Source organism: Mastigoproctus giganteus, chromosome 4 (genome assembly GCF_048544385.1).
Source record: "Mastigoproctus giganteus isolate SK-2022 chromosome 4, ASM4854438v1, whole genome shotgun sequence".
Classification (NCBI taxonomy): domain Eukaryota; kingdom Metazoa; phylum Arthropoda; class Arachnida; order Uropygi; family Thelyphonidae; genus Mastigoproctus; species Mastigoproctus giganteus.
The window spans coordinates 122691925-122711483 of record NC_143578.1 but is presented as its reverse complement, the minus strand read 5'-3'; the positions used below and the strand labels follow the sequence as shown (position 1 = coordinate 122711483).

General features: G+C 35.2%; 1 protein-coding gene across 2 annotated transcripts in view; it reads left to right on the top strand.

Annotated features, from left to right (window-relative positions):
• The window catches only part of LOC150087035 (tetratricopeptide repeat protein 37), a 702248-nt gene that overhangs the window by 156824 nt on the left and 525865 nt on the right, over window positions 1-19559 (top strand). For both annotated transcript variants that reach the window (XM_090371768.1, XM_090371767.1), the window contains exon 11: window positions 11371-11460. In XM_090371768.1, the coding sequence (XP_090227894.1) occupies window positions 11371-11460 (90 nt within the window). The remainder of the gene's footprint in view (window positions 1-11370; window positions 11461-19559) is intronic.

Here is a 19559-nt window from a genome sequence, read left to right as displayed (position 1 = left end):
AAGACACATGCAATTTATAGACAATATACACAGAGTAATGTGGCCTTAGTCGCTGATGCTCCTAAAGAAATAAAAAAAAGATATGATTACTGAAGATGTTCAAGAATTACTGGTAGAAAAAGAAGTCGGCATAGCGGATTTGGTGCAAATGGCATCGGAGGTAAAATCAAATCAATTCAGATGATGATATCGCAGATGAAAATTCTGAACTTCCAAATTTTACACTAAAAAGCATAGGGGAAAGCATAAAGTTAGCCGAGAAATTAGAATCTTATTTTTTGAATGCGGATTCTTGAATGAAAGGAGTTCAAAAAAGTTCAAAAAGGAGCTTCAAAAATGCTTAGTTCCATACGACAAAATTCACACAGATTTATCAAGCAAGAGCAAACAAACCCAGATTACTGATTTTTTAAAGAGAGCAGAAGATATACGAAATCTAGATTGGTATATTTTTGTTAGTTTTGTTCATGAAATAGTGTATTTTTGTTAGCTTTTGAAATGTAACCTCCCTTTTTTGTACTTTTTCTTAGTCCCATATAACACAGTTTCGCACAACATGACATTTTACAGGAACCTAATAACCGTGTTGTACGAGGGTTACCTGTATTTGCCTATACGTTTTGCCAATTCTGGAAAATACCTTTAATCCTGACTGCTATTTCTGCTGGTACTACCTACCTTTTACTTCCATCAGACTTTGCTGTGGTTCACATGTAATGGAAAATGTTGGGGGGGGGAAGAGTGCTGTTTGGAGATTTGCTGATAGCTAAGTTACCTTTGAAGGAGATAATCACATAACATAAATGTTTTATTTGTGTCATTATATTTAAATTAGATTAAAAAATTGCTATTTTTTATATTTTTTATTTCTCACTAATTGTACGTCAGTCAAAATATATCTTGTGTAAGGAGAACAATGTGTATTCTGTATTTGTAAACCTCCACAGCAGTGGGTTTACAAACACATAATTGACTACAGATCCCTGTGGTATTAAGGAATCTGTAGTCATTTATATATTTATTTTGTTAAAATGACAATAATAATAGTAATAATAAAATTCAGTAGTAATCTTTTATTCACTTACCTAGCATCTTTCCATACCATCAAAACTACATTTTACTGTGGTTTAAAGTCTGATTCTTCAATGACTAGAAAAGTGTTTGTGTGAGTGAAAGAGAGAGAGAGACAGAGATGGCACCTCCATAGCCAGGTGGGAAGGAGCAGCAATGCGTAGCACACGCTTCTTGATTAGACCAGGGTTTGAGCCCATCACCACCAAATACGGAGGATGCGGAAAGGTCAGGGAATGATCACCGCATATCCCGGAGCAATATGGCCTTAGTTGCTAATGCTCCTAAAAACCAAATAACAAACAAACAAACGAGAGAGAGAGATGCAGCTTTGCATCACACTGGTGTGCGTACGTGCATGTGTGCGTGCACTATAAAAGCAAAATGAAACTATTAATAGAATCAGTTGTTGAGGATGGATGTGAGTGCATATAGAATGTGTATTTTTATATCCCACCACTGTTGCAATCTATCCAAGACATAGTGTTGTTGAATGAGAATCAGGGGATTCACCATTGAGGAGTTGTGCAAGGGGCTGAAACTAAGGGTGAGGCCTAATTTTATCAATTGGATTGTTATTTACTCCATTTTGAAGAAACATGCCAGTTTTTTTTTTTTTTTTTTATCAGAAATCTTGTTCAGAATGGTCAGGTAGTAACCAGGTCTGTTATAAAGAACTTGATGGAGAAAGATAGATGAAAATGCCACTGGATGATCTCTATAAGGCATGTGTGTATTATGTATGCAAGAGTTTCTGTACCAAGAAAACAATGCTGCAGTATTCCACATTCTGTATTCACCTAACCTTGCCCAGCATGATTTCTTCCTCTTTCCCAAACTGAAAATTATAGCTAATAGGATAAAGATTTGATGACACTTCAACTATCCAATAGATTATGACAGCAAAACTCAACTGCTTTCATAGTTGAAGACTTCCAGTGTTATGTCTAGAAGTGGCAAGAATGTTAGGACAGTTACATTGTGAATATAGGGAAACTGCTTAAATTTTGAAAAATGTCTTAAGACTTTTTTTAGACTTCTTAACGCTGTCCAAACACTTCAACTATTCATACTTCAGCTACTCATTTATACCACCACAACTTAAAAACATAACCACACTGACATTAACACTAATAGATCTGGGTTTAGGATATCCTAAAGTAGGCAACATTATTTCTGAATACAGCTACATATAAATTCTAAAAAAAAAAGAAAAAAGAAAGAAATAAATTGCTGACAATCAAGCTCATTAGTAGGGTGGGGAAGTAGTAGTAACTGGTGGAAAGTAACATGAGCAGTTACAGTCCACTTCATGAGATGCCAGCAGAACATAGATATCAGTGGGTCACCCGTATATAATTGCAACACTTCTAAAAAGAATGAAAAAAATAATAATAAATAAAAATAGTGTTTGAGTATAAAGCATCCTAAGAGAGTAAATTACATTGAAAGCTAATAAATTATTACTTAAAGCTAAAATCTACTTGTGGTAATTATACAAGTCATAAAAATATAAAAATCAAACATAGGATGAATTTGTATAAAATTTTAAAATTCATGCCAGCATCTGAGGGTTAATGCCGTAGAAAAAGCAGCATAATAATGTATTGAAGTCAAGTTTTTAAAAGAGTATTTGTTGTGGTAGATTGAATTTGGAAGTCAGGGAAAAGACAATCTTATACTTTGTACAACTGAATGTATGAAAATATGGATTAACATATCTGTAATAATTATAGAGATCATAACTATTTAAAAAAAAATTCTGGTTGTGACCTTTCCCTTTTTCCTTAATCACCTCCTTTTCCCTGCTAGCAGGGAAAAGGAGGTGTTATCCCTCTGTATAAGGCAATGGTCAGGCCACGCCTTGAGTACTGCGTACAGGTCTGGAGGCCTCATTTTAGGAAGGATGTAGATTTACTTGAGCGTGTACAGAGAAGGGCAACAAGATTGGTGAGGGGAATGAAGGGATCCTCTTACCAAGAGAGGCTTAAGTTCTGCAAATTGCAGTGGCTGGAGACTAGGCACCTGCGCGGTGATCTGATTGAGGTGTATAAGGCCTTGATGGGTTGAGCACGCTGAATTCTGATGAGATCCTTCCACTTGTTCAGATTACGAACCTAAGGGGGCATAAATTCAAATTAAGAAAGGATAGATGTAGAATAGATGTGTGGAAATTTGCCTTTAGCCAGCGGGTGGTTAATTGCTGGAACAAACTTCCATCTGTCGTTGTGGAGGTTGATAGGTTGAATAAATTTTGGGAGGGACTGGACAGGCATTTGGAGGGAATGGTGTGTTTTTTTTTTTTTTTTTTGGCTGATGCTGCATAAGCTCATACACTTGCTTTCTTGCATCACATGCCACTACTACTACTACTACTACTTCATTATAGATTAAATTTACAAACCAAAAGTGTTCATTTTCTAAGCCATTAAAATATAAACAAAATAGGTAGATAAACTAAGCCATTAAAATATAAACAAAATAGGTAGATAAACTGAGCCATTAAAATATAAACAAAATAGGTAGATAAACTTCAAAAATGCTAAAAGTTGGCTTAACGTTAGTTAAGCTTAATTTACAAGACAGAAACAAAAAGATATTATGCAGTAGGTTACTATAGAGACAATAAATTTATAAACTTAACCCAGCAATGTCATTACCATAATTTGTTATAGCAATAGCATATTGTCACGCAGATCCCCAAATTTTCTTTTTTATTTCTGAAAATTTTTTTGTTTTTTTTTTGAATTTTGTTTGTTGTATAGTAATACGATCCTTTTACTAGTGGATTGCAATATTAAATGTAAAATTTTTTTTTAATGAAAATATTTAAAGTTTTAGAAGGTGCTTTTCATACCTTATTTTCAAAAAAAAAAAACAAACATTAATTCTGTTGAAAAAGGATACAAAAAAACATTATAGACAAAATATAAACATGAAACTGTCAATCTCTTTTGTTATGAAGGAAGTGACAGTTTTGTTAAACCATTAACTGCACAAAAATTCAGCATATGCATTAAAATATTTTGTCAAATTAATAAATTATAATAATTAATGTGAAATAAATAAATAATAATAATTAAGACAAGAACCCATCTTATATAACAACATAGGCCAATACAATTTTTATTTCTAGTAATATATCAGCTGTTTCCAGTCAAATTTTATGAGCAGATTTTGAAAACAATTTTTAATTTCACATCACATCACTTTTTCTACATGTTACAGGTTTTTTAGCTTACCTGTAATATTCTTATTACAATTTAGGAAAGTAGATATACTGATCTGTTCTGTTACCTGCAAACATTAATATTTGCATTTGCTCATGGATGGCAGAAACATTCGAGAGGGTTAATATGTTTAACCTTGTCTATCTGCTTCCCACTTTTTTCAGTAATGGAAAGACAGTTTATCTTCATATCTATTGAATATTGTTTGCTTCATACTTTTGTTTTGCTTAGCAAAGTATTGTTAATCTGCTTAAGTAGAAGCAAAGAAATGGTCTGAATCACTCTGGCACTTCATGCTGTGTATCGATGGTTTACAGCAAAAACTCAGAAGAAGAAAATCTAGTATTACTAAATATGCATATTCTTTGTACTTTTGTTGCAAGATTGGCAATCAGGAAGAAACTTGGGCTCCACCTGTGTGCTGTATTATCATAAATATGAGGATGTAGCTAACTGGAAAAATAAAAATATGCCTTTTGTTCTTCCTACGGTAGAAATGGCAAAAGGTGAGAACTGTGGTGAGAACACCATGCAACCACATTGACAGTTGCTATGTCTGTATCACAAAAATGTCAGGAATGTTCAGAAAAGTGAGCACAGCATCAAATATCCTAGTATATCAAAAATGTCACAAAGTGTTTTCAAAATATTTCATTATGGAAGGTGGTACGGTTTCTGTATATATTAATGGTCTTCTGAATGAACTGGGCATTGAACACAGTCCTAATGAATGGCATATATTTACTGATACCTCAAAATTAAGTTTAAAAGTAGTTTTACTGCACAACAGAAATGCATTCTGATTAGAGTTTCTTTATTTCATGCTGTTGGCTGCAAAGAAGCATATGAAAGTATATCCAAGATCCTGAGTGTAATAAAATACCATTATATGCTTAGAATTCTATGATTGATATTAAGGTAGTTCGATTAGTCACTGGTCTACAGAAAGGTTTCTCAAAATCCTGTTGTTTCCTGATTTTTGGGACAGTCATGTTACAGAAAAACATTATACTGTGCTGCAGTGGGAAAAGGAGGAGGAATTTTTACTAGGGAGAAGTAATATAAAATATGTTTCACTGGTTGAACTAAAAAGGTTCTTCTTTCACCGTTGCATATAAAGCTTGGATTAATTGAAGAATTTTAATTGTATAGATGCAAAACTGAAAGAAGGAATTTTTATTGGGGCCTCAAATAAAGAAACTCCTTGAAGTTGATGTATTTGAAACAAAGCTGCAGGATAGAACTTGCAGCTTAGCAATCATTTGAAGCAGTTAGGCATGGATTTCTTGGAAGAAGAAAACAAGTTCATTATGAATCTCTAAGGTCAAGTTTACTGAAATATTATAAATACTGAAATATTTATAATATAAATATTATAAATATTATAAAATACTGCTGAATGTGTTAAATTCATTTTTTTATTCCCACTTACTGTTTTTATCCAAAATTTCAGAGACATAAGTGATGAGCAAAAGGAACACTTTCATCAGAACATGTCCATGTTGAAAAAGCAGTAGGTTGCTGGAATACACCATGATCGTAGATTACTGCTGGTTTCTTAACAGGGAAAGCAAAATGAACTATAAGAAAATTTGAATGGCAAACATTTCTAAAAAAATTGAATGTATATTGTACATTTATATGTTCAATTAAAGTATTTTAAAATGAATAAGACTAATTTTTAAGATAGCATATACAGTGGATTCTGGTTATTTGGGGCACATTGGGACCAGTGCACTTTGTCCCGATTAAGTGGCTGCCCCAATTGTGCGAAGTTTCACATAAATACATGTAGTTAAAAATACAGTGGACTCACTTTACGATGGATTCTCCATAAAAAAATACCATTCACTATATGATATGTAGTAAATGCCGGTCATTGTGATCACATTCTTGAATTGAAATTTAATTCTATTAAACGGCGATTCTAGTAAGTGAAAATAGGAGGAATATTATCCACAGGTTATAAAAGTAAAGATATATTAACCTCAATTTACACTTACATGAAAATTGGATGAACATTTTCCACAGATTATCAAAATAAAAAAGAATTTGCACTTACGTATATAGCTTAATTAATACTGTAATATGTACATACTAACTAATTGATATTTCTGTTTACTGACTTTTTTTTGGGTTGTAAAATTTAAAACAATAAAAAAGATAAGCAATCAATGACAAACAACATGCTACGCACAAATTGCAACTAACACAATATATGCAAGTGAGATACGGAGTATCAAGTTTACAAAACTTAAAAAATAGGAATGAAGAGAAGGTTCTGAAAATTTATTTATGTTTTTTATATGACTGAAGATTTCAGTGAGGGGGAAGCACATTTCACCGTAATAAAGTAAAAACCCATAGAATTCCAGCTATCGGTATTATTGCAAATGCAATAAGATCGAGTTTACTACCAGTTTATAATAGATAGCACTAACAGAAAAGCCCAATGAACAGGAAACTGCAAATTGCTTTTATTGTTTTATGGTAGTGACCTCCAGAAATATGACAGGACCATAGTCCAGTCGTAGGGTAACCTTGGATACTGCAGTCTCCTGCCACGATTAAACTGCATGTTGTCCCAATTAAGCGAAGAGAACCCTGGCTATTTTCTAGATTAGGTTCTGTTCTTTAAGATTTGTCCCAAACTAATGGCTGCCCTGATTAACCAGTGATCCAAATAACCAGAATCCACTGTATATATTATTGTATGATGTTTGAAGTTGGTCAATTCATTGAGTTGCAAAACGGTTGGCAAAACTTTTCAGTAGAGATACGATAGAGACATAATTTTGGTATTTTTGAAATCAGTAAATCACTTTGATTTAGTATCTGCAAATGTTGCTTTGGAGGTACATTTTTTTTTTTTTTTTTTTTTTTTTTTTGGCCAGTGTAATTAAATATAAAATGAAAATTACTTAATGCCTGTATCAGTAGTAACAGCAGTCTGACATTAAAGCGTACATTATGCTGAAATTGAAAATAGTAACAAAAAGCAGAAAGCAAAAGATAACATAGATGGTGCTGCCTGGTCTGTCAGACCCTTTTCACATTATGATTCTAAATAAATAATATTCAGTCACTTTGAAAACAACTTTAAAAACAAGTAAGACAGTGCGTATAGTTAAAAAAGGTGAGTGAGAGAGAGAGAGAGAGAGGTGGGGAGGAACAGCATCCGCTAGTCTTTAACTAGCAATTAATGTGCAATAGATATTTTGCTTGGAAAAAAAAAAAACAATTTTTTAAAAAAAATCACTATGCAGTAATCCCTGCCAACCACAGATTTAAGATAATATGGTTTTATGTGTGTTTTCAGTCCAGTCTCCTTAAACATAAGAACATGATATTTGTTGCTTACGCTGCCTGGACTTCATGGTGGCAAAGATAGTTCTGCAGAGGGAGAGGGGATATGTTTGTCTGCAGATGGGAGGGATTACGCTTGGGGATTCTCATGGGACAAGCAAATACATGGGCTGTGTTAGGATTACAGTGAATAAAAATAGGCACATGTATACTTGTGTGTATACCAATATAGTAAGATGAATTTAAGTATTGGTTAAGTCATCAAATGTGGATGTCAGAAACATGGTACCGATCAAACAGATCTCACCATATGCAGAATTTGCATATGGTGAGAACAATGTGTAAAGAAAAGACAGTCAAGCCATTGCAAAGTTGAGTCAGTTTGTTATTTCATAAACACTAGGAAAACAAAATTAAAGTTTTTGCATTTTAGGTTTGACTTTGAGGGACTGGCTGTTTTTTGCACCTTGTTATTTTCTCTCCTCTATTCCATCCCCATTTCCCTTCCATCTTCCTTGCTTGATTATTATTATTATTTTTTTTAATGATTTGTATAAATTTCTTTTAAAATACAATGACATTTCCTTTATGCATCCCCAAGAATAGTCCTTCGGCTTGCCTGCATTGTCTATAGAAATACATAAATTTTCCTTCTTTCTCTGTTTGTCTTCCCTTTTGCTTAGTACAATTTTGGTAACTCTGTTCACCCAGGTTTTGAAGGTATGCAAATAACTTTTGTAGATGTTTCCAATGCTCTATGCAACACCAGGTCCTATGTTCTAGCCCTCTTCCTCTTCACATTTCCTTCTTCTACCCTGGTTCTTAGGCCGCCTCCATAGCCAGGTGGGCAGGAGCAGCAGTGCATAGCACACGCTTCTTGATTAGACCGGGGTTCGAGCCCGTGACCACCAAATACAGAGGATGTGTAAAGGTTAGGGAATGGCCACCGCATATCCCCGGAGTAATATGGCCTTATTTGCTAATGCTCCTAAAAACTAAATAACAACAGCTTGAGGATAACATATGCTTGAATGGCTGTAATTTAAGCCCATATTGACTGCTAAATACAGTGATGTTTCTTGTATTCCCTGTATCTTGTGAATTCTTCAAACTTTGTAGTTGTCCCAGAGTACAAATAGAAAATTTATTTATTATACACAGCATGTTGCCCCTCTATTCCTTCTTTGAAGCACATGGCATTCATTCCACTCTCCACGTCATTTTTTCATGATTATAGCATCGCATATCTTATTTTTATAGTCTCCGTACACTTGTCCTTGCTCCTGGCTCTCAGTTGAATTTTTCACCTGTGAAATGGGTCTCTATAAGCTTTTTATAATTAAACCGCTTATAGTCTCATGTTCAAACATTTCTATAATCCTATCCACCTCCACTTCTCCCATTTCAGTTGTCTGGAGTTAGTTTTATTAGTTTTTTTTGACCATATGCATTTATACAATCTTTTGTGTATTTTTTGTATACAATGTTTCTGGGTTCCCAAACCTTTCCCTTTAAGCAGTTAGCTGTAATTCTCCCAGTAAAATTTATGCCGGTAGGAGAATTTTGCTTTCATGTATTTCTATTAGCATTTTTTTTTACTCTCTATTTTTCTTAATGTATAATTTCACCATAAGGTTTTCTGTTGATAATTTTTAGTTCTCTAAATTTTGTAATTTAGATTTTGTAATCAACTTGTATTGGTGTTCTAGTTATATTGATATTCTGGGATGTGGATCACACTTCCCCTCCCTCCCTCCCTTACCTTTCTTATATAATCTCTAACATATATACCTTAAACTTATATACCTGTATTCTACAGGAGCTTAGAAAAGAACAAAAAAATTGCTTTTTTTTATGGTTTTGCACTTTTGTATTATACCTCTTTAATGATGACACTTTTTGTAACATATCATTCTATTGACATTATTGTAGCCTTTCAGCTTCAGCCCTTTTGTATTGCTTCTTTCCTTCAACTTACTCGGCATTATTTTATTCTATATTGACATAATTATACTTTTTAAAAATTTATTTTAAAAGGAGATAACCTTTTGATAACCTTTTAAAAGGAGATAACCATCATGCCTAAAGGAGATAACGGCACCTCCGTAGCCAGGTGGGAAGGAGCAGCAGTGCGTAGCACATGCTTCTTGATTAGACCGGGGTTCGAGCCCGTCACCACCAAATACGGAGGATGCGGAAAGGTCAGGGAATGACCACCGCATATCCTGGAGCAATATGGCCTTAGTTGCTAATGCTCCTAAAAACCAAATAACAATAACTAACATAAAGGAGATAACCTTTGTTATCTCCCTTAGACATGATGCTGTTAGTCAGTTGAGTTTAGAAATATGTCACATTTGTTGTTAAGTACCTGTATTGTGGTGGCTATCCTGTTTTCTTATAACCATTTAAATAAATGTACTTAGCATTTGCAAATAGTTTAATAGTGTTTTTATTTATGTTAATATAATTTACTCTCAATTATTTCCTCATCAATATTATTCAAAGTACATAGTTAATGTTAATTATTCTCTAAGAGTCTTAGATTGTAGATCCATGGTCACCCCCCCAACACTTTGGTAATGACCATTTGGACTAAAATGGAATGATATGCACGATTTCTGTTCCTCATAGTTTCTTGGTTGGACCACTGCTTTAAACCTCATTTCTTGTAATTTGCATCACAAAAGTTATTTGTGTAGGGATAAAATTCTTATTCCTCAATCTAACTGAAACAGGAGTACTTTATCTAAACTGTGATTTTAAAAAGAATATGCTAAGCCTGTTCAGAATGAGAATATAGCATATTTCATGACTTGTAGTGAAATCTCCAGCTTGATTTTCTGCTAAAGCTTGCAGCAGTTGTAAATGAGTGGTTGATAAATCCAAACTCACTTTTGAAAAGGCTATGAGTAGGAAACTTGCTACACTTCATGTTCTAGTACTTAAAGAAAACTTGATTAACCTTCAAAGCTTATGAAACTTATGTCAGATTTGTTAGCTTTGCTTTTTTGTATTTCTTACAGAAAATAAATAAACTTGGGGATAATCCTGATCACTAACCTTTCTTAGTATAAGCATATTACAAATATTAATTTCTCTATACCATAAAAAAAACTAGACATTCTCTTTTTCTTTTGGCTTTACTTTCATATTAAATAGCTGTCAATTCTGTGCAATTACAAATATACCTTGCCATAAAATATTATTTCCATGTCTGGGATGATGTACCCAACACTTCTCTTTAAACTCCTAGATGCTATCCAGAAGTGAGCCATAAGATTAATTATTTTTTTCAAACTCAAAAAACACACTCCATTTCCTGCACAAATATATTCACTTATGCTTCGCATCTTTTCTATATATTATTGAATATTCTTCTGAATCCACATCTTTAATTTTCCCTCTCTCTTTCAACACACTGAACATGTGCATCAAATAATGAATATCCATTTGCACTTCAACTCTAAACTCACTGAATCAGCTTTCTCTCTTCCTCATTCATTCTTTCTATTTCTGGTCACTGGAACAATTTTCCTTCTGATATATTTCCTGAAAATTACAATGTTCAGAGATTCAAGTTCAGTGTCAATAAGTATCTTCTATCATCTCAGTGAGACAGAATATTTGTCTAGTTGCCATTAGCCACAATCCAAATTTCTCTTATATGTAAACATTTTTTAAGACTATAATTTTTTTAACAGTGTTAAAATTTAACAGAATTGTTTGCTGTTCCATTTATTTTAAGTTTTATTATGACTAGTGCATTAAATTACTGGGAAGGATTGCTGAGGTGACAAAAGTGTTTTGCAGTATATTGATACAGATGGAACAGCTAGAAAAAGCAGAGATGGTGAGTTTATATATATATGGTTGTTGTTGTATTTGTATTGTTGTATTTTCTCCTGCAAACTTGGATTTTTGCATACAAAATACGTGTGGCTTGCAGACAAAATATGTACAAATGTCTCATGATCTTAGTAACCTTAGTGAGTTAAATGATCCATTATCTGCTTGTGCTTCATTTTGAATACAGAAATCTAAGCAAAACCATCCTGTTTTCTGAAGTATGGTTTCACTTAGCTTTCTTTCATCATACTTAATGTTTAAAATGTTATTAAGAAACAGAAGGATTTATATTAATTTGTTATAGAATAGGATGATTTGATTGCCATAGGATATGACCTGTGGAAAGCAACTTCTTGCCACAAGTTACCTTGTTGTTGAATTAACAATAAACAGTTAAAACTTTTAAATTGTGTTTGGTAAGTATGCTTGATTACCTGGAAAAAATTCAGAGCTGGGCAGTGTTGGTTGGAACCAATTTGCTTCAGAATTTCACAATATAATAGCGTAGCTTAATTTAATTTATTAAATTAAGCTACGCTACTATATTGTGTAGCTTAATTTAATTTATTAAATTAAGCTACGCTTCAGAATTTCTTGTTTACTCATAGTTTACTGCAGGGGTACTATTTATTATAGTGAACAGTTACCATTGTAGATGCTGGCCCATTATGACCCACATAGTCCATGCACCACTAAATCCCAATACAAACCAAACCATTGTAGATGCTATGAAAATTTGTTAGCTGCTTGTTTTTGTTTATTATCACAAAATATTTTCAGCATCCTTTGAAAGTGACTCCTAAAACTTACACATGTTGTGGAGTAAGAAGGAAGAGAGTTGTGTTAACTTTAATACAACAATTTGTGATCAAGTGAATTGTAAAAAAATGGAACTGCAATGCATTGATGAAGGAATTTCAGGTTGGTTCATTGACTGCTTCAGATACTTCAGATGCTGTGGATAAAGGGATGATTAAGTGGGAGAAGATAAAATGTTTATTAATGGTTCCTGCTCTTCTTGGACTATGAGTTATTACTGGAGTTCCCTAGTGTTGGGCCCATAGCTGTTTTCTATACTTATTAATGATATTGGAATGTAAATCAGGCTTAATGTTTGAAATTTTGTTTGGCAGGGTGGTTATTGATAGTAATCTATCTTTGACCACCCTGACAACTGCATATTAGTGGCAATAATCTCACATTAACATACCAACTGCATAGTATCACTTAGAGTAGTGGAGATGAAAAAGGCCTGGATTAATTGTGCAGTCAGATATGAAGTTCGCTAATACAACACCTTTGTTTTGACAGGAATTATAGAGCAAATAATTAGGGCAGCTGAGATGAGTGGTCGTTTATGCAACTGATAATTGAGATTTTTCAGAAAAAAGTAAATGGGTTCAACAGATTATAGGCAGCAATAGGCATTATTGAGATTACAGTTAGTCCCCGAGTTACGTAACTTCGGACGGACTTACATAATTTTTTTGGCAAAATCATGAAGATACTTTCTGTATAATTTTTAAGAGTGAAGTCGAATGAAAGAATAATAAGTTTTTATTTTCGTTCCCATACAAACTGCGTTGGATAATAATGTGGCATAACTAGAATCAAGGTAAATAACTAAAGTTAACATTTCATTTTCTGCTTTAGAATTTCTGAAGAAATATTCAACAACGTGTGTTTGAGACAGATGAACTATGTGGAAGCACTTCAGAGAAACCCCCATGACGTTCAAGCCACGTGGACTGTGTCCCATCGGCTATTTCTTCGGAGAATTACACTCTAGCACTTTGTCATCTCTATATTCTTTCTTTCTGGATTGTAGAGTCGGTTCAGTTTTTTTTTTTTTTTTTTAATGTAAACCCCAAACACGAGAGGTATTAGAACCTATAGTACTTAGTACTGTGCTTGGGTTGGAGGTTGAGAAGACGAAAGAAGATATTTGTTGACATTGGACTTGAACTTCTGTAGACTGTAATTTTCAGGAAATACGTATGAAGGAAGGTTGTTCCAGAAAACGGCAGTTGAATGATTAAACGAGGAAGATGAAAAGTTGGTTCTGTGAGTTTGAAGTTGGACAGTAAATGGATGTTGGCTGGTGGTGGCACATGTTTGGACTGTTTTGAAAGAGAGTGGGAATTATAGAAGCCAATTCAGAAGAACAATGCCCATTGAAATATCTGTAGTAAAAGACTGCTAAATGCCAGGTGCCGGCTAACACACAATGCAAACACAACACTAATGCACACCTAATTACATATTTCATCTATCAGATGCATTTTTTTTTTTTTTTTTTCTTCTCAAAATTCAAAAAACTTAAAAAATTTAAAGAATTTTTTTTTTTTTTTTTTTTTGTGTTAAATATATACGTGAAATTTTGATGCTCTTTTAAGTTCTTTTCTAAGCCGGCAACTTGGCAAAACGCCTAACAAACGGCGGATATAGGGGAAACCCTGGAAGCCGCTAATAACTCACAAATACACTTTATCTGTATACATGTCGCGAATGGATATATATGTGAGAATGTATATAAATTGTATATAAATCTTGTATCATGTATATATAAATGGATGTATATAAATCTTGAGAATGTATATAGAATTGTGTGTATAAATAAATGTAAAATGTAGAAGAGGCATGCAGCATAAACAGTACGTCTATGAGACAGCACGTGGAGAGACTCTGTTAGAGATGAATCATTAATTAACCTAACTGCCCTCTTCGGAATGGAATCAAGAAGCCTGAGAAGGTTTTGAGGGCACCACCCCAGATGTTGGAACAATATTCCATGGTAGAGCAGATTTGCGATTTATACAGAGTGAAAAGCTGTTTGGAAGAAAAGTAATGCCGAGAGCGAAAGAGAAAACCAAGTTTTTTAGATGCAGAGGAAGCAATATTTGTAATGTGCTTGTGCCAAGAGAGATTAGAAGTCAGAGTAATCCCCAAAAAGAGATATATCATTTTGCCTAGAAATTGGAGTGTCACCAAAGATGAGCATAGGAGCAGAAGAATCCTTTTTGCGAGATATAAGACAAGACTGAGTTTTAGAAGGATTTAAATCAACTAAGTTGTCTTTGCCCCACTGCAGAATTACCTGAAGATCCGCATTTAAGGAATTGGTAGCAGATTTTCGAGGTTGAAGCTCATTGAGCAAGGCAAGGTTTCTCAAAATGGAAAGTGGAATGCAATGTGCTATCATCAGCAAAACTATGGATAGGATTTCCAGTCAATGGAAGAAGGTCATTAATATACAAGAGGAAAAGAGTGGGGGAAAGAACTGAACCTTGGGGGACACCGGCATTAGTGGAGAAATTAGAAGACAGAGAGCCATCTACCATCACCTCAGTGAGCGATCAGAGAGAAAACTGGATAATCAATTACTAAAAACAGTTGGCAAACCATAAGATGGAAGTTTGTTTAAAAGACCTTTATGCCAAACACGATCGAAAGCCTTTGAAATGTCAAGAGCAACTACTTGTGTTTCACCGAACCTTTTCATTGAATTAGTCCATAAATGGGTAACATAAGCCAGAACATCACCAGTGGATCGACACTGATGGAATCCACACTGGCGATCGTTGATCAGACAGAAGGTTTCTAGGTAGTTTAAGAGTTGGTGGTTAATTGATTTCTCCATTACTTTAGAAAGATTAGAAGTAATTGCAATCGGACGATAATTGGATGGGAGGGATTTGTCACCCTTTTTAGGAACTGGCTGGATATGAGCAAATTTCCAAGCAGAAGGAAAAACACTTTTGGAATAAGAAAGTGAAAAAAGGTGGCAAAGAATAGGAGTAAGTTCAGGAGCACAGGTTTTGAGAACAAGTGGAGAAATACCATCGGGACCTGGAGCTTTCGTAGCATCAAGATTCGTCAATATCCTTCTTTTGAAGGAAGACCACAGGAGGCATTGAATGGAGCGTGTTGGGAATGGTGGGAGGTATTTTACCAAGATCATTAATACATGAGTTGGAAGAAAAATGGGATGCTAGCAGGTCAGCTTTATCCTTGGCTGAAGTGACAACAGAACTATATGGTTTGGACAGAGGTGGGAGCAGAGATGGGCAAAAGTTGCGGCCAGTAGCTTTGACAAGAGACCAGAATGCTCGGCTATCATTAGGGCAAGAAGAAAGTTTTCTACTCTCAGCCTTTTCGAACTCTAGTTTGGACTGATTAATAACTGCTTTACAATTGTTGCGAGCTTTGGTGTAGGCAGAAAATGAAACAGAAGAATTAGAAACAAGCCAATTATGATATGCAATGTTCTTCTCTTGAACAGCCTTAGCACATTTATTGGAAAACCAAGGTTTAGGTAAAGGACAAGATTTTAAAGTGGAGTGTGGGATAAAGGATTCCATTCCTGCAAGAATAATTTCATTTACACGATCTAAACAAACGTTGACATCAGAAGTTTTGAAACAGTAATCCAACCAAGGAAAAGGAGAAAAGAAGTTTCGCAGGTCATTCCATTTTGCATTCTTGTAATGCCAAACAACACATGGTAGGGAATAGCCATGAGATAAAGGATCCATCGGACAAGAGTTAATCACCAAGTTATGATCTGAAGTGCCTAAAGGACCCCTCACTTCGACCGTGTACTTAGAAGGGTTGTTTGTGAGAAAAAGATCAACCGTGTTGGCTGTATGATTAGGATTGTCTGGTATTCTTGTAGGTAAATGAACAATCTGTTCAAGGTCATTGGTAATTGCATAAGCCTCAGCATCTCGACCAGCTGGGTCGGTGTGACTAGAAAACGGAAGCCAGCTGGAGTTGTGAACATTAAAATCACCAAGGAAAATTACCTCACTGATAGGAAAGTTGGACTGAAGAAAGTCAAGTTGCAAAGAGAGGAAGTCAAAGAGCTCCAAGTGATTAGTGGAGTTTGGAGAACGGTAGAGACAACAGATGAATTTGACACAATGAAGTAGAGAGATTTTAAGCCAGAGAAGATCGAAGAGAAGAGATTCCAAATTACAAAGTCTGACAGGGAATATCAGAACGGACATATGCACAAGTACCACCTTTGAGGCGAAAGGAATCGTACAGCAAATAATTTGGGTATCTGAGATGAGCAGTAATTGAATCAACCGATAGCTGAGATTCTGTCAGAAAAAGTACATGGGGTTTGGCAGACTGCAAGTGGACGTCATTTAGATTAGTATTGAGGTCACGTATATTTGTGAAATGAATTAGGAAGTGCTTGGGAGGTTTAGATCTTTTCGCAGATAAGCTTGCTATATTGGTTTGACAATTCATGGTGTATTCAATAGTAAGAAAAATTGGGTAGGACATGCTGTTTGAAGTAATGAAATTTTTGGATATGGCATACACATGGTAAGAATATACCCAGATCCTTGACATAACTAAAAACCAAATAACAACAACATGTATACTTGAATGTACACTAATGCTAGAGTATAATAAATAAAATTGATGAATTTGAAGTGCAGATCAAGACATCAAAGGTAGATTGTTGGAATATCAGAGACACGGTATCACACAGATATAAGCAGTGCAGAATTAGAATTTGGGGAGTACAATGTGTACAGAAAGGATAGACAGGGTAGGAAGGGAGGAGGGATTATGCTGTTAGTTAAGAAACACATAAAATCTAAGAACATGCATCCAGTTGACACAGGTGGACAGTGCAATGTTGTGTCAATTTAGTGTGACATAAGCACTGGGAAAGCAAAACTGAGAGTAGGAGTTTGTTATAGGCCTAATGACTCTGCTGGGTATAATGAACAGTTATACAGAGAAATAGTGGGCCAGTAAATCAGAGTGTCTTATAATGAGGGATTTTAACTTCCAGATATAGACTGGAAATTGTGGGTTGGAAACACCCGCACACTAGCAAGGCTTTTGTGGATTTATTGGATGGTTATTTTCTACAACATGTTAGAGAGGCAACCAGAGGGAGTAACGCTCTTGATCTGATTATCAGTAGTAATTATTCATGCATTAAGAATTTACAGATAAAGGAACCATTAGGAGGCAGTGACCAGATTGTACTGATGTGGGATTTACTTAAAGATGTAACTACCATGAGGGGTAAAGGGAAGGGTTTTTGCTTTCGTAAAGGAGACTACAGTGGTCTCAGAGATATTTTTTAGGTTCTATGCAGTAGGATCAACTGCTGATGTTACCAACAGCAAATTCTAAATGGGAAGAATTCAAGGAAGTAATTTTGAAAGCTTCTAGATGTTTTGTTCCATCTAAGAAAAACTGCTTTAGGCTTCAGCCCAAATGGATGTCAGATGAACTAATGAGACTCGTGGCAGAAAATAAAAATGCATGGGATGCACGTAAATTGTCAGATGACACAGAAGCCTATGGTAGATACAAGTTAGTCTGTAATCAAGTCACAAAGGAGGTTAGGCAAGCGAAGGCAGATTATGAAAAATCCTTGGCAAAGGATGCAAAAAGAACAGCAAAGACTTCTTTACTTATATAAACTCTAAAAGGAAGGGGGTGATTCAGATTGGTTCACTTGATATCAGTGGTTTGACTGTGGATAATCATTCTCAGATAACTGCCAAACTAAATGAGTATTTTGCATCTACATTAACACATGAGGAGTTATTCAAGGAGGAGAGGGCCAGATGTTTATCAAACTCTAACAGGGAGTTAAATGATTTTGTAATAACTGAGAGCAAAGTGGAGGAGAAATTGTTGAAGTTAAACAATTTCTCCTCCACTTTGAAGTTTAAGAAAGGCAACTGGTGTATTATTATTTTAAAATCCAGTTATTTTAAAGGAGGTGCAGAGGAAGTAAGCAAACTCTTAGCCATAATTATGCTCTCATCCCAAGTCCCCATGGATTGGAGATGTGTAAATTTTTCTTCAATTCACAAAGTGGGATCAAAGGGTGACATGAGTAGTTATAGACCTGCTAGTTTGACTTCTGTTTCAGGGAAAATAATGGAGTCACTGGTTAAAGAAGCATTGGAGGATCATCTAGACAAGACAGCAGTAATAATTCAGACACAGCATGGGTTTTCAAGGGAAAGTCTTGTCTGACCAATTTGATTGGATACTATGATGTGGTCACAAAGGAACTGGATGCAAAATATAATTTTGATATCATATACTTCGATTTCATGAAAGCTTTTGATACTGTTGCACATGGAAGGCTACTGTACAAATTGAAACAGTATGGCATTAAGGGCAAGTTGCTACAATGGATAAAATGGTTGAGTGGGAGAAGACAGAGAGTGGTAATTAATGAATACTGCTCTACATGGACTAATGTTATTAGTGGTGTCCCTCAGGGTTCGGTGTTGAGCCCACTGTTGTTTTGTATATTTATCAGACATTGATGCAGGTATATCAGGTTGTTATTTGGTTTTTAGGAGCATTAGCAACTAAGGCCATATTGCTCCGGGATATGCGGTGGTCATTCCCTGACCTTTCCGCATCCTCCGTATTTGGTGGTGATGGGCTCTAATCAAGAAGCGTGTGCTACGCACTGCTGCTCCTTCCCACCTGACTACGGAGGCGCCTGGTATATCAAGCTTAATGTCCAAGTTTGCAGATGAAACAAAGGTTGGCAGAGTTGTTAATAACTGTAATGACAGTATGCTGCTGCATCAAGATCTGGAAAAGTTGGATAGATGGGCTGAGAAGTGGCAACTGAAGTTAAACATTGACAAATGCAAAGTACTGTATATGGGTAGCAATAACCGCAGAGTAATTTACCAACTGAGTGGTGTTACACTCAGAGTAGTGGAGAATGAAAGAGACCTGGAGGTAATTCTGCAGTCAGATATTAAGTTTTCTGAGCAGTGCAGACAGGCAGCTTCCAGAGTAGGCCCAGGGGTCTTGTCAGTGATATACAAGAATTTTGTGAGCAGGGATAGAGAGGGGATTATCCCCTTGTATAAGGCAGTGGTTAGGCCACACCTTGAGTACTGTGTATAGGTCTGGAAGCTTCATTTTAGGAAGGATGTAGAGTTGCTAGAATGAGTGTGAGAATGAGAGAAGGGTAACAAGACTGGTGAAGGGAACAATGAGGTGATCTTATGAAGAAAGGTTTAAGTTCTGCAAATGGCAGCTTCTGGAGACTAGACACATGTGAGGCAATCTGAATGAGGTGTATAA